The 14,528-nt window shown below is 37.0% G+C and overlaps 1 protein-coding gene across 1 annotated transcript; it reads right to left on the minus strand.

The window, feature by feature from the left end:
* Positions 1–274: 274 nt before the first annotated feature.
* setmar (SET domain and mariner transposase fusion gene) lies at positions 275–8,845 on the minus strand. The gene is made up of 2 exons (XM_042496602.2): positions 8,657–8,845; positions 275–2,082 (listed from the first exon to the last, which is right to left on the minus strand). Exons 1-2 carry the CDS (start codon positions 8,735–8,737, stop codon positions 1,285–1,287), a joined length of 879 nt encoding a protein of 292 aa, XP_042352536.1. The 5' UTR covers positions 8,738–8,845; the 3' UTR covers positions 275–1,284.
* Positions 8,846–14,528: the final 5,683 nt, after the last annotated feature.

A 14,528-nucleotide genomic window follows, 5' to 3' on the forward strand; every position in this document is an offset into this window, starting at 1 on the left:
AACTTGTTTTTCTTGCCTTGAGATTTTTATTTTCATTGCATCATCTTACATGGAGTGGGAGACGCTGGCAGATCAGGAGACACGGCAGGGACCAAACAGGAAACAAAGACGGGCACAGACATGAGTCATCCAGCCCATTGTGTTTATGGAGCCATCCACGAGTTGCACTGTCTTGTTCTAATGAGTGGTTGAATTAGCCGAGATGTAAGGGAAACTGAAAATAGACCAGGACAAGACTAAATACACAGTCTTAAAAGGAAATGCAACCATAAAATTGTAGAATGACTTTTTATTTTAACCCTTTGACACAAATTAGTCTGACACATAGGTAGAAGGCAATGAGTAAGTTAAGAAGACATGGCCTAAATATTTGAAAAAAATAATGTAAAAAATAAAAAAAAATGACCTAAAAAGAAGCACAAATGACGCCTCACAGCAAGAGGGTCCCCGGCTCGAATCCAGGTTCGGGCAAGGTTTGGACCTTGGGCGGGGAGGCCCTTCTGTGCGGAGTTTGCATGTTCTCCCCGTGTCTGCGTGGGTCTCCGGCTTCCTCCCACAGTCCAAAGACATGCAGCTCAGGTTGATTGGTGACTCTAAATTGCCCTTAGGTGTGACTGTGAGTGTGTGTATGTATTTCAGTTTTGGGAGTCAAATTCTGTAATGGACTCAGTGCTGAGTTGAAATTGTGATGCTCTCTTTTGAGTTGTTAAAAAAGCCTTAAAATGTTTACAAACTATAATGTAAAACGATTATAGTGAAAAATGATTGAGGACTGATTATAGTGTATAAGATTTGAGGATTATAATTTAGAGTTTATGTTTTTTTTAATTAATGTATTTATTTTTCTTTGGTTTTTCCTGTTATTTCTGGGTTACCCTTTCGTTGATATAGGATAGGCAAAAGTAAGCTTTGGGATTCTGCTTATTCGCTTTTTGACTGAGAAAATTTGTTTGAAATAATCTTTATTTCTCATGATGTATGTAAAAAAATATTTTTAAAAATTATAAATATAGTTTTCAGGACATTTTTCCCACATTTTTGGATATTTTTCTTATTATCTTCCCCTCTTTAAAAAAAAAAAAAATCTTTAGGTCAATTTCTTTGCAAGATGTTACCAATTTCTCCCAATTTGTGGCACATTTCTTGCCAAGTTGGCCTTTTTTTCCCCCATGTTTTCAAAAGAAATCAAACCAACTTGCTCAGGTTTCAAAGGGTTAAATAGTTTGCGCAAGGCATTTGAACGCAGCACAAGAAAACTGATGTCGATCCACGTTTCTAATAACCTCAGCTGATAATAGATAAATCCAGTGGAAGGAACTGAGCACAGTTTTTGGCCCCACAGTGGCACTCTTTCCTCTGGAGCGCGTCTGTCCTGCTGGCCTGCAGCTTGGCGTCACTCTGAGAGGACAGCAGCTCTGCAGGAGGCTGGTTGCTGTATCCTCCTGAGTAGTCAAACGTCAGCTCCTCATGTACATCGATGTCCCGCCCTGCAAACAGAGCCAGCCTGGGAACCACCGAGTGCACTCGGACCGGCTGCATGATAAGGCTGGGCTCACAGGAGTGGTTAAGAAAGCGGCCTACGTTTCCCACGGCGGCGGGGTCCACAAACGTCTCAGTGGTGGCGCCCGTACCTGCGTGCTCCCTTACTGCAATGATGTAGTTATTGTCCTCAGATTTTTGGGCGAGCTGTCTGCGACTGGCCTCCTCAAGGCTGATCACCTCTCCTGCATACTCGCACACAAATGTCCCACATGGGATTGCTTCGAGTGTCCGTACTCCCCAGCCCCTGTTCTGAGTGCGGAACACCTCCAGCCTGAGTGTCAGCCCTCTCTGCACCACCCGGTTACAGCAGGCATCACTGCAGGTGCAAAGGGCGTTGCACTCAAACATGGGCGAGCAGTAGCCAGAGCCTGTCCCGCTGACGTGCAGCAGTCTGCCGGTGCTGTCGTACACCTGCCCATGTGCCTGCAGGCAGGAGCAGCTCTCCGGGAGGCAGGAGCGGGAGAGGCAGGAGCATCCAGGAAGGGTCACCTCACTGGGGTCAATGCTGCATCCTGGTCCCTGAACATTATCTGTAGAATACTGACAAAATGACAACAAATGTTTAAAGTTTAACCCTCTAGAACCTGGATCGACATTAGTTTTTGCTTGCGTTGCGTTTGGGCGCCTTTCATAGGCATTTAAACTTTTGAAACCTGAGGAAATTGGTGTGCTTTTTTTTTCCAGAAACATGGAAAAAGGCAAGAAATGTCCAGCAAATTACTAAAAGATAGGAAAAGGTGACAAAAACATCACCTGAAAAAATAAGGACTGAGGGAGAGAGATATAGAATATTATTAGAAAACTAACAAGGAAAAAAATTCCAGTAAATAAAGATATAATTATCATAATTTTGTAATTAAAATTATATCATAGATAAACAATATATTTTTTAGTACTTCCCTTCAGGTCATTTTTTCTTTGTAATTTTCTGGTTATTTAAAATAATTTCTTGCCAATATTTTGGGTCACCTCTTGAAAAGTTACTCATCACCTTCTCTGTATATTCTTGAAAGAAATAAGGTCAAAATTTCCTCAGTATTTAAATAAACACACACACACACACACACACACACACACACACACACACACACATATTTATAAACGACAAGTTGGCATAGAACATAAAGGAATAAAGGTATTGCAAGAGTAAACAGAAATGGCACCTCAGAATAAAAGATGTATGCCAGAAATTCACTTTACTTCAAAATAAAGGGTGTTTTTTTTTGTTTTTGTTTTTACAAACTTAAAACATTCACGAGTCATTTGGGTCCATTCAGAATTGGAAGCGAGACCCACTTTTGGACCAGGACCCACTAGCCGGCAACCACCGTTTTAAAGCACAGGTTTATATGCTTTGCAGCTAACTTCAAAACCATTCACCTACTCAAATGTACTCACTTCCACATACAACTATTATTTTACCACAATCATCAATGTCCATGGGATGTTTTTTAAAAACTGGTTACATTTTAATGTATTCAGAGAAGTCCTCTGGAGCATTGTGAGCAGGTTGTGTTAACTAGGACAGCTCCTCTGGTCCTACAGAGACACTTATTTTAGAGTCCCTGTCCTGTAGCCTGTGATGATTTGCTGTCATCTGCTGGTCAAACAATGTAGTTCATGTGATAGAGCTGATCATCTGCAGGTTTTATTTTTTTTCTTCCCCTGCCAGGTTTTCTGGGCAAATAAAATATATTAATAGAATGCATTATAATAACGATTTTTTGTTAGTTTTTTGTTTTTTTTCTTGTTTGAGCATGTCGCATATCCTGTGGGTTCTACCTTAAGACTTACATTTGGGTAGGTTGACAAGCAACTTTTAAAATCAGTGTTTCCCCTACTATAGCTTTTAATGGGTGAACTTCTTAGTGAACTTATTGACCTCTAATCCCATGTTTGAAATACTGACATCATTGAAATGAAATAGAAACAGACCTAAAAATGGAAACGTGGAAAAAAAGCTACTTTCAATAGGCTACATGACTGAAGTTAGTTTTATTTTACTTTATCTAGCTGAAATGTTTTAATTTGGTACCATGACTACCATATGTTAAGAGAAGTGAAATTAAATGATCACAGTTATTATCATCAGTTAGCTGCATGCCATTACTGTATCACTGTGTGAGCTGTATAACATTGTGTGAAATGGCCTGTAGTACATTTTTAAATGAACAGCTCCTACATCTACATGGAAGTACATGGTTGTTTATTGCTTTAAAAAAGATTTTGCATCTACAAAGCACCCTGAAGCCTGTCTTTTTAAAATAAAAATGACTGTCCCACACACTTTTTCCAAACAAGATGTCTCACTTTGCCTGAACATGTCCCGCTTTCCCTGAACATGCAGCTCGAGTGAGACAGGTGGTCATGGTATGTTTGAAAGCGTGTAGCTTCTTCACTAAAGTACATTCACGGTTTAGTCTATTACAAAAAAACACGGCTTAAAACTATTTTTTTGAAAAATCACCTCACTGAGTTATTTTTTTTTCTTTTTCTGTAAGTCCTCTGAGGTATATAACAAAAAACAGTCCAGCATTACCTGAATTTTCCTCATTAGTTCAGTTCGGTAAAGTTGGAAAGATATTCACAGATTCGGACTTCCGGCATCAGTAACTCATTAGTGATACGTTGTCAAAACATAAACGAGGCCTCTTTCCCATCGTTGTAAGGTAGACAATGTGCTACAAGCCCAGTTTTATCAAAAGTAGCTGTCTTTCAAGCTGCAGAAATAACATTGGTGTCAATGAGCAGCCGGCTGTGAGACGAGTGGATAGGGACCGTCTGCAAATTGCAAAACCGCTACAGCAGCGAAGAGAAACACTACACAGATATTCAATAACTTCAGTCTTATACACTGTAGTGTCACCAAAATCACTGCAGCCTTCAACTGGCTCCTGTTGATCATACTACAACACTTGTTTTATTATATATATATATATATATATATATATATATATATATATATATATATATATATATATATATATATATATATATATATATTATAAATTAAATAAATAAAATATAATAATATAAATAAATATAATAAATAAATTATATATATATATAATTTTAAGAAACTTTATAATAAAATGCAATAACTTCACCTTTATGCACTGCAGAAGAATTAAACTCTGTCCAACCATCATCTGGTTCCTGCTGATCATACTACAACACTTGGTTTGATTTTTTTTTTCTTTTCATAATTTTATGGATTTTTTATTAGAAATAAAATGTAATAACTTCTCTTTTATGCACTGTAGTGTCACCAAAATCATTGCAGCCATTAACTGGATGCTGTTGATCATACTACAATATTTGGTTTGATATTAAAAACATTTTTTCATAATTTTAAGAATTTTTATTAATAATAAAATTTAATAACTCCACTTTTATGTACTGTAGTGTCACCAAATTTACTGCAGCCATCAACTGGATGCTGCTGATCATACTACAACTCTTGGTTTGATTTTTTTTTTTTTAAATCATAATTTTAAGAATTTTTATTAATAATAAAATTTTATAACTTCTCTTTTATGCACTGTAGTGTCACCAAATTTACTGCAGCCATCAACTGGATGCTGCTGATCATACTACAACACTTGGTTTGATATTTTTTTAAAAAATCATAATTTTATGGAATTTTTATTAATAATAAAATTTAATAACTCCACTTTTATGCACTGTAGTGTCACCAAAATCATTGCAGCCATCAACTGGATGCTGCTGATCATACTACAACTCTTGGTTTGATATTTTTTTTTAAATCATAATTTTATGGAATTTTTATTAGAAATAAAATTTAATAACTCCACTTTTATGTACTGTAGTGTCACCAAAATCACTACAGCCATCAACTGGCTGCTGCTGATCATACTACAACTCTTGGTTTGATATTTTTTTTTTAAATCATAATTTTACGAATTTTTATTAATAATAAAATTTAATAACTTCTCTTTTATGCACTGTAGTGTCACCAAATTTACTGCAGCCATCAACTGGCTGCTGCTGATCATACTACAACTCTTGGTTTGATATTTTTTTTTTAAATCATAATTTTAAGAATTTTTATTAATAATAAAATTTAATAACTCCACTTTTATGTACTGTAGTGTCACCAAATTTACTGCAGCCATCAACTGGATGCTGCTGATCATACTACAACTCTTGGTTTGATTTTTTTTTTTTTAAATCATAATTTTAAGAATTTTTATTAATAATAAAATTTTATAACTTCTCTTTTATGCACTGTAGTGTCACCAAATTTACTGCAGCCATCAACTGGATGCTGCTGATCATACTACAACACTTGGTTTGATATTTTTTAAAAAAATCATAATTTTATGGAATTTTTATTAATAATAAAATTTAATAACTCCACTTTTATGTACTGTAGTGTCACCAAAATCACTACAGCCATCAACTGGCTGCTGCTGATCATACTACAACTCTTGGTTTGATATATTTTTTTAAAAATCATAATTTTATGGAATTTTTATTAGAAATAAAATTTAATAACTCCACTTTTATGTACTGTAGTGTCACCAAAATCACTACAGCCATCAACTGGCTGCTGCTGATCATACTACAACTCTTGGTTTGATATTTTTTTTTTAAATCATAATTTTACGAATTTTTATTAATAATAAAATTTAATAACTTCTCTTTTATGCACTGTAGTGTCACCAAATTTACTGCAGCCATCAACTGGCTGCTGCTGATCATACTACAACTCTTGGTTTGATTTTTTTTTTTTTCTCTGTCCCACTGTCCTTACCTGCCTCACTATGACTCATTAATGGCTCCTTAGTCTCACAAACTGTTTTTTTTTGTTCCTTTACTTGAGCTTCATTCAATTCCTGTTGTTTGTTGACTAAATCCCTCACTCCATTACGATTTTTGGTCCATATGACCCAGAGCCAGTGACAGTTTTTTGGATTATCCTGACCAAATAGTGCTGTAGACAGTTCAGACCATATTTTTGAGGCATAACTGGTATCCCTGTTTGCAATGTTAGCACTCTTCATTGTTCTGGCCAGTGCTTCCATTCCTCCTGTCATTGCCCATAGGTCTTTTCTATGAGCTTTGCTTCCTTTTTTTAACTCGTCCCATTGTCTTAACATTGCACCTAACCCTGTGAAAATGAGACAAGCAAAGCTAGAAGTTTTTATCAAGATAAAGTGAGGGGTCCAATATGGAAAGATGCAGTAAAACACATGGGAATGTCATATCAAGAAATGCAAGATAAGGTTAAAGTATCAATACATAGCTACGAACTAAACGTAATATTACATTTTAGATTTACAAAATTTAATATTCTTATTTGGCAATTTACATAATATTTCAACATGAGGTTAAAGTTAGATTTATTTCTGGAATACATTTACATTAAAAATCATTTGGAGATTCAGTAACATTTCACTTACGTAAATATTGTCAAGATTTCAGATTCCAAAAGGTAGACAAGCACAGCACAACTCCAATAAAAAACATAAAATTACTTACACATAAAGATGAAACTGAACTGAAGGGGAAAAATTCCAAGAAATCCAATGCCATCTTCTCCTTCATGGTGATCTGCAGGTTATGCAGACTGAAAAGATCTGAGGTAGAGCTTAATTGAAAGTTTTTCCTGATTGGCTAGTGGCTTCATCACACTTTTGTATCCTTGTGTGATTGGTTTAAACAGTGTCCTTCAGGCAGCAATGACATCACCTTTTTCGCTTACGAAAAAATATTTTATATCAAACCAAGAGTTAGTATGATGATGATGATCAGCAGCAGCCAGTTGATGGCTGTAGTGATTTTGGTGACACTACAGTACATAAAAGTGGAGTTATTAAATTTTATTTCTAATAAAAATTCCATAAAATTATGAGTTTTTAAAAAAAAAATCAAACCAAGTGTTGTAGTATGATCAGCAGCATCCAGTTGATGGCTGCAGTAAATTTGGTGACACTACAGTGCATAAAAGAGAAGTTATTAAATTTTATTATTAATAAAAATTCTTAAAATTATGATTTAAAAAAAAAAAATCAAACCAAGAGTTGTAGTATGATCAGCAGCATCCAGTTGATGGCTGCAGTAAATTTGGTGACACTACAGTGCATAAAAGTGGAGTTATTAAATTTTATTATTAATAAAAATTCTTAAAATTATGAAAAAATGTTTTTAATATCAAACCAAATATTGTAGTATGATCAACAGCATCCAGTTAATGGCTGCAATGATTTTGGTGACACTACAGTGCATAAAAGAGAAGTTATTACATTTTATTTCTAATAAAAAATCCATAAAATTATGAAAAGAAAAAAAAAATCAAACCAAGTGTTGTAGTATGATCAGCAGGAACCAGATGATGGTTGGACAGAGTTTAATTCTTCTGCAGTGCATAAAGGTGAAGTTATTGCATTTTATTATAAAGTTTCTTAAAATTATATCTATCTATATATATATATATCTATATATATATATATATATATATATATATATATATGTATAAAATTTATTTATTATACTTATTTATATTATTATATTTTATTTATTTAATTTATAATATATATATTATAAAACAAGTGTTGTAGTATGATCAACAGGAGCCAGTTGAAGGCTGCAGTGATTTTGGTGACACTACAGTGTATAAGACTGAAGTTATTGAATATCTGTGTAGTGTTTCTCTTCGCTGTTGTAGCGGTTTTGCAATTTGCAGACGGTCCCTATCCACTCGTCTCACAGCCGGCTGCTCATGGACACCAATGTTATTTCTGCAGCTTGAAAGACAGCTACTTTTGATAAAACTGGGCTTGTAGCACATTGTCTACCTTACAACGATGGGAAAGAGGCCTCGTTTATGTTTTGACAACGTATCACTAATGAGTTATTGATGCCGGAAGTCCGAATCTGTGAATATATTTCCAACTTTACCGAACTCATTAGTTCCACTGATTAGATAATATAGCTAAAATAGCAGTAAATTGAACTGAAGACGACGTTTCTACCCTCCTCACACTACTCTGGCAGAATAACGAAGACGCTACCAAGATATATGGAGTTGAGGGTCTCTTTCATGTCAACTCCCAAAAACGACAGAGAAAGACATGCTATGCTACGTTACCTCAAAGTCAGGCGACGTCGTTCCAGCTGAACTCTGATCAAATAAAACGGGAACATTATCGAAGCCGTTGCTCAAATCCATGTCTGTCGGTCATTATTCATATCCGAAGTTTTCAGTGAAACAGACAACTCTGGAGGCATATTTGGGATGTGCAAAAATCAAACTCAGAGGCTTCCTCTTCTTCTGATGGGTTTTATGGCGGGTGGCAACCGCATTAAGGTGCATTACCGCCATCTACTGTGTGGCGAGGTGGCTAGATCTGGTAGGGGCACAGGCGCATAAGGACTAGGTGTGTGAAAAATAATTCCTTATTAAAACCACATGTGGTTATTTAAAAAAAAAAAATTAAATTAAATAAAAAGGGTCTGGTCTACAAGCTCAGGAGGGGCAGAGGAAAGATCAGCTATGTAGCTCATGTGGCTCCTATGTTTGGGTGCATTGATTAAAGCTGTAGTGTTAAAATGACAATATAAATAACATAAAATATATCATATATAACATACAAAATAGAAGAGAAACTGACAAAAATATAAGAATAAAAACATATTTTATGTTTGTAACACACACACACACACACACACACACACACACACACACACACACACACACACAGGTTAGGTTACATTTAACTCAGTTTTTTCTCTCCCAGCTTCCTGCTGCTGCGGTTTCCGGTAGATTAATTACAGGCTAGTACCCTCTAGTGGTTATTATTTATCATTACACCAGTATAATTATAAACCATGTGCTTTGACCATCTGGCCACAGTCAGGACAAAGAGCTGCAGCACTTCATTAAGGACAAATATAGCACAGCATGAGATAACTGATTCATATAAACAACTGTGAGGGTCGAGCATTAGAGACCATAAAATGGTCTCATGGTGTCACACCCACCTATTTATTCTGTTGATTTATAGGCTACCCCATTTGTTGTTGTTTTTTTGTGCAATATTTGTCCTCACATCTCCAGTTATGTATCATCAGCTTCAAGCACATGCAGTTTTACAGTATCCGGAATACAACAGCAGTAATATGATAAAACCTGCAGATGGCAGTGCTACTGAGGCAAAGCACCACTGTTCCTCCTGTGAATCCACACCTGAACTTCTGCACAGTAAGCAAGAATCTTGGACAGAAATAGATGACTTAACAATAAAATGAATCAATATGCCAAACACTTGAAATTTCATTTAATTTGGCTGAAAGTCTTCGTCTTTGATCTACCTCCCCCCCTCCTTTTTTTTAGAACCCTTTCACTCTATTTACCAAGATTAAGCACATTCATTGCCAAAGAATATCATTCTGACTCCCCATGTGAGCAAGCAAAACCAAAAACATGGCCATGTGAGTATGCCTGCAGGCTGCTGTGGGTTTATAGCAGTCCAGACAAACAGGCCACAGTGATGGTTGAGGCCTGAGAGAAGATTCATGAATGGAGACCTTTTCCCACTAAAGTTCAGTTAGACAGTTCAGCTGTGTTTTCTGAACTCTGGTGTACACTTAATGTTTTTCCCGTGACTGAATGGTCTCCAGAGTGCAGAATGAATGGTCATTTTGTTTGAATGTTGCTCTTTTTTACAGTACACACTGAGAGTGATGAGTATGTAGAGTTTTCACCCCATGATGTCACAGTGTTACTATGTGTAATTCATATGCAGTAGTTTATTCTGTGGTGGCAGTCTAAAGAAGATGAGGGGGGAGGTCACATTGTCAGCTGGCATTTCCACGCTGCACACAAGTGACCAAGGACTTTCCTTTGAGAATTAGCTTTCAAATTAGTGCTGTCAGTTTTCCTGCATCTCGGTGTCACAGATTGCGCACTCAACCATGAGATGAAATGTTAGAAGAAAATGGTAGAAGGAGTGGACTGATAAACTGATTGACATTTTGACTGATCGGACAACAGAGGTAACTGCTGAAAAGAATAATAAAACAGCCCTTTCTCTTCCACGTCCAACCCAAACCCAGCTGGACAGTCACAGATGCAAAGGTTCTAGGACAGAACCGCTGGCATTATTATTTACACACCCTGTGACAGGACCAGTTGGAAACCACTATGTTCACGCGTTCATTTTGTTTTTCTTTAAGAGGGCCTCTCCTGGATTATATAACATGACTTGACATTGTGGTTCTCATTGTGTCGTCTGACAAAAGGGTGAAACAGCTTCCCTTGCTCTAGATGAGGCAGGTTGTTGGGGGTCTTTAATGGGCTCAGTTGTCAAGGATCCTTTGGCTTTAATGAGAACACACACACCAGCACAAAGGAGCTGGACTTTGAGGCTGGACTACAATTGGTTGGGGAGTTAATGAAGCAAAGGCATGATAGAGCATGCTCTCTGGGGAGATTATCAACAACCAGCATCCAGCACTCCCTCTGCTGCTGTGCTGATTGACTTGGCCTCAAATTGGCTGCGATGCTTCTCCCGGCCTGTGAGCAGAGCTGCGCCGCGCGGCCCTCTGGATGCACTCTTGTCTGCTCTGACAGTGGAGAACAAAGGATATTTCAAAGGTTTCCCTCATCTGCCTTTGTCAGCTTGAGTAGACATGATTATAATGACTTGACCCCAGAGGTTTCAAAGGAGCTTTTTCTGACTCCTCTGCCGAGTTCATCAAAGGCCATCACAGGCGGCGAAACAAACAGCGTTACAGACACTCAGGGGTTAGTCACAGAGAGGAAGACTCACGGGTTTTATTTTAAAACCAAGGTGAAGAAAATAAGACGGAAAGATTCAAGTGCACAGACGAACTAAATTTCTCTGCATTCAAACTTTTGAGTGAAAATGCGATTCACAGGAAGATGACTTGAGTTCCGCATTTGCACCCCCTGCAGCAGTCATCCCACGAGACTTCTGGGTGCCTTCCTCCGCTGCCAGGCAACTGCAGCGACGGTGTGATTCACTCACATGACAAGATTTTGCAAAGCAATTAAGCGAGGACTCAAGGGGGTTCATCAGCCTCCTGAGGCAAGCATCATATTTAGATCTGCACTCCAAGTTTGAAGAATAAAGGAAGTTTACAAAGACACAAGTTAGTCATTATTGTTCTCTGCTAAACTAAATCTATGTTTCTTTATTTAAACTTTGTGCTTTTCTACCAAAGCTGTCCCATAGGTGAAAAAACACAGCAGACCTGTGAAAAACTGAAGCTACAACACAAACGACAGGAAAGCTGCACCCATGTGTTGTGTTTTTTGCAACAGAAGTTCACTTTGAGCAGAAAAAGCAGGTGCTGTTCTTTCTTTCTTTCTAAAAAATAATGAGCTTAAAAATAAATATATAAATGAGGAAGTAGAAGATGCAAACATAGTAATAAAAGAGAAAAGGCACAAGCAAAAATTTAAAAAAGCAAATCTTGAAAAAGTTCTCTAAAAAGATTTTTTTTAAAATTCTAATTCTGTAAAATAATGTTAAATATATTATTGTAATAATTTTCAATACAATTTTTCTGGCTTTTTTAAATGTCAGAATCTACTTATTTTCCAAGTTGCTCCATGGTTTTTAAAAAAATCTGAATACTTGTGAAAGGCTTCTAAACAGCACAAGAAAAGTAATCTTAATCCATATTTTAAAGGGTTAAATTGGAAACATCCTCACAAAAATATTACAATGTGATAGTCATGAAGTGTCAACATCGCAGGAACATTCTGCAGGTATGCAAAACTGACAGTGTTGTAACAGTGTTGCAGCCCATCATTTTCTGAGGGAAAACTGTCAGTTTAATTGTACACATATCCAGAAGTTTCTCAGGTTAAGCATCTGCAGAAGGTACAAGGTAGGTTTGGGTACAAAAATCACTTGGTTAGGATTAGGAAAGGAACGGTGCTCTACAGCTTGGCAGGTGTCTTTCCTTAATGTCACACCATCCACCATCCCCTCCACCTTGCAGTAGGCAGGTTTCTGTTACAGATTTGCACAAAACTTGAGTGATTTTAAAAATGTCATTAAAACACAATTGCGAAATGACTGCATTTCAATTAAGTGATGTAATGCGACTTCTCCTCTGGAGATAACATTCCAAGAAGCATGGCGATGGATGTTCAAAACATTAGCAGGTTTATTTCTATTGCAGCCACCACACTAGCCGTCATTATTTATGATCAATGGTGACGTAGGCGTGTTATGTGATCGATAACAGAAAGGAAAGCCCCTTATGTGTGGGAGCGGTCACATATGAGTGATTTCTGGGAGACTTTTGGAGAGTTATGTGATGCAGTAACATCTCTTGTAGCACCTGCTGCATCATGCCCGAGGAAGCCAGTTCTTACTGACAAGCACATAGCCAAAACATCATGTGACCTATGAATGCAAAAAAAAAAAAAACAAACAAAAAAACCAGTTTCCATTGCAGTTTTGCAAAATATGGCTTTTTTGAATAACCTGAAATACCACCTCATGCAAGCGTAAAAAGTTTTTTTTGCAATAAATGGGAGTTTTTTTTCTAAGATTTCAGTTTTGTGCAATGCCAACTACTGCTGAGCATGTATGACAAACAAGTATACAAATGTTCAGCTCCATTTCAGGCCAGGACTTTTTGCATCACGTTTCATGATTCAATGTCCTTTTGCTTTCAGTACAACATGCTGAAACACCAGTCTTACAATGTTTTATAGAGTTAAAGAGAATAGCAGCAGAGCCTAATTTCCAGCAATCAATGCACAGCTTTCACAAATGAAGTGAGGCGTGTTCCCTGTAAAGATGTTGAATCTCTCAAGAGGTTCTGTTCTTCCAATCCAATCAATAGCCTTTGTCTGTTTCCACTTAGCCAGCCTCGGGTCGGTGTGTGTGTTTTAAATGAGCTGTAATAATCAGTGGACACTCTCTCAGCAGGAGCTGCTGTGCTGTGGAAGACAAAAGACTCTCCAACCTCACACAATCTGTTCTCATTTAGCTTTTGTTTAAAAGGCATGTTCACCGACACTGTGCCGTGTCAAACTCAAGCTATAAATCAGTGTTAAACCGTGTTCTCATTAAACCTTGCCGGTCAGTTCAGGTCCAGTGTTGCAGTAGGACAACCTGTCAGTCATGTCAGCTGCATCACAGAGGCACAAAGGCACAGCTTTCACATCATCTGTACCTGTCAGCAGTGCTAACAGGAAACAGTGTGAGTACTCACTGTTCACTTCTCAATTTCAGTCACTCGTCAGTAATGATCATGCAACTAAACTGGCTCCATATTTCTACAAGCTGTCACTACGTTGTGCCTTTAACACACACACGCACAAGCACATGCACACACACACACACACACACACACACACACGCACACTCACACGCACACACACATACAAGCGGGAATGAAATGGGCTTGTCTATAAGCAGTCAATTTGCGCCAATCACAGTGGAGAATGATAACAGCACAGCCTTGAACACCTTAAAGTTGTGTCTTGCTTTTGTTCCTCACATAAAATGTAACATAGATAATATGATCCACTATGCATAATTTTTGCTATTGGCTAGGGCAAGAAATAGTCAGAAAAGAGCAACTGTGTTTTATTAAAAAGTCACCTCTTACATCTTCAGAGTCTTTTAACTTAAACTTAGGCCACTTTTAGGCGAGACCGTCCCCAATAAAAACAGGGTCTTGCTATGCATTTAAATAAAAATCTGTATTCATATGATAACATTGTGAAAATGATACTCATAGGGCTGGGTGATGTGGCTTCAAAATAATATCACAATATTTTTAGGCTATATCACGATACACTTGATATACTGATATTTTAAAACTGTTACCTACTAAAATACAAAATTATTAAATACTACAGTTATAAATAAAGCAGCTACTGCCATAAAAGACAGTTACATAAACTTCTGTTATAACTAAGTTGAACAAAATACTGTTAAGATGTTAAATAAAACAAATGATAAAATTAA

The sequence above is a fragment of the Plectropomus leopardus genome, chromosome 2 (genome assembly GCF_026936395.1).
Source record: "Plectropomus leopardus strain MGB_pleo_1.0 chromosome 2, ASM2693639v1, whole genome shotgun sequence".
Taxonomy (NCBI): domain Eukaryota; kingdom Metazoa; phylum Chordata; class Actinopteri; order Perciformes; family Serranidae; genus Plectropomus; species Plectropomus leopardus.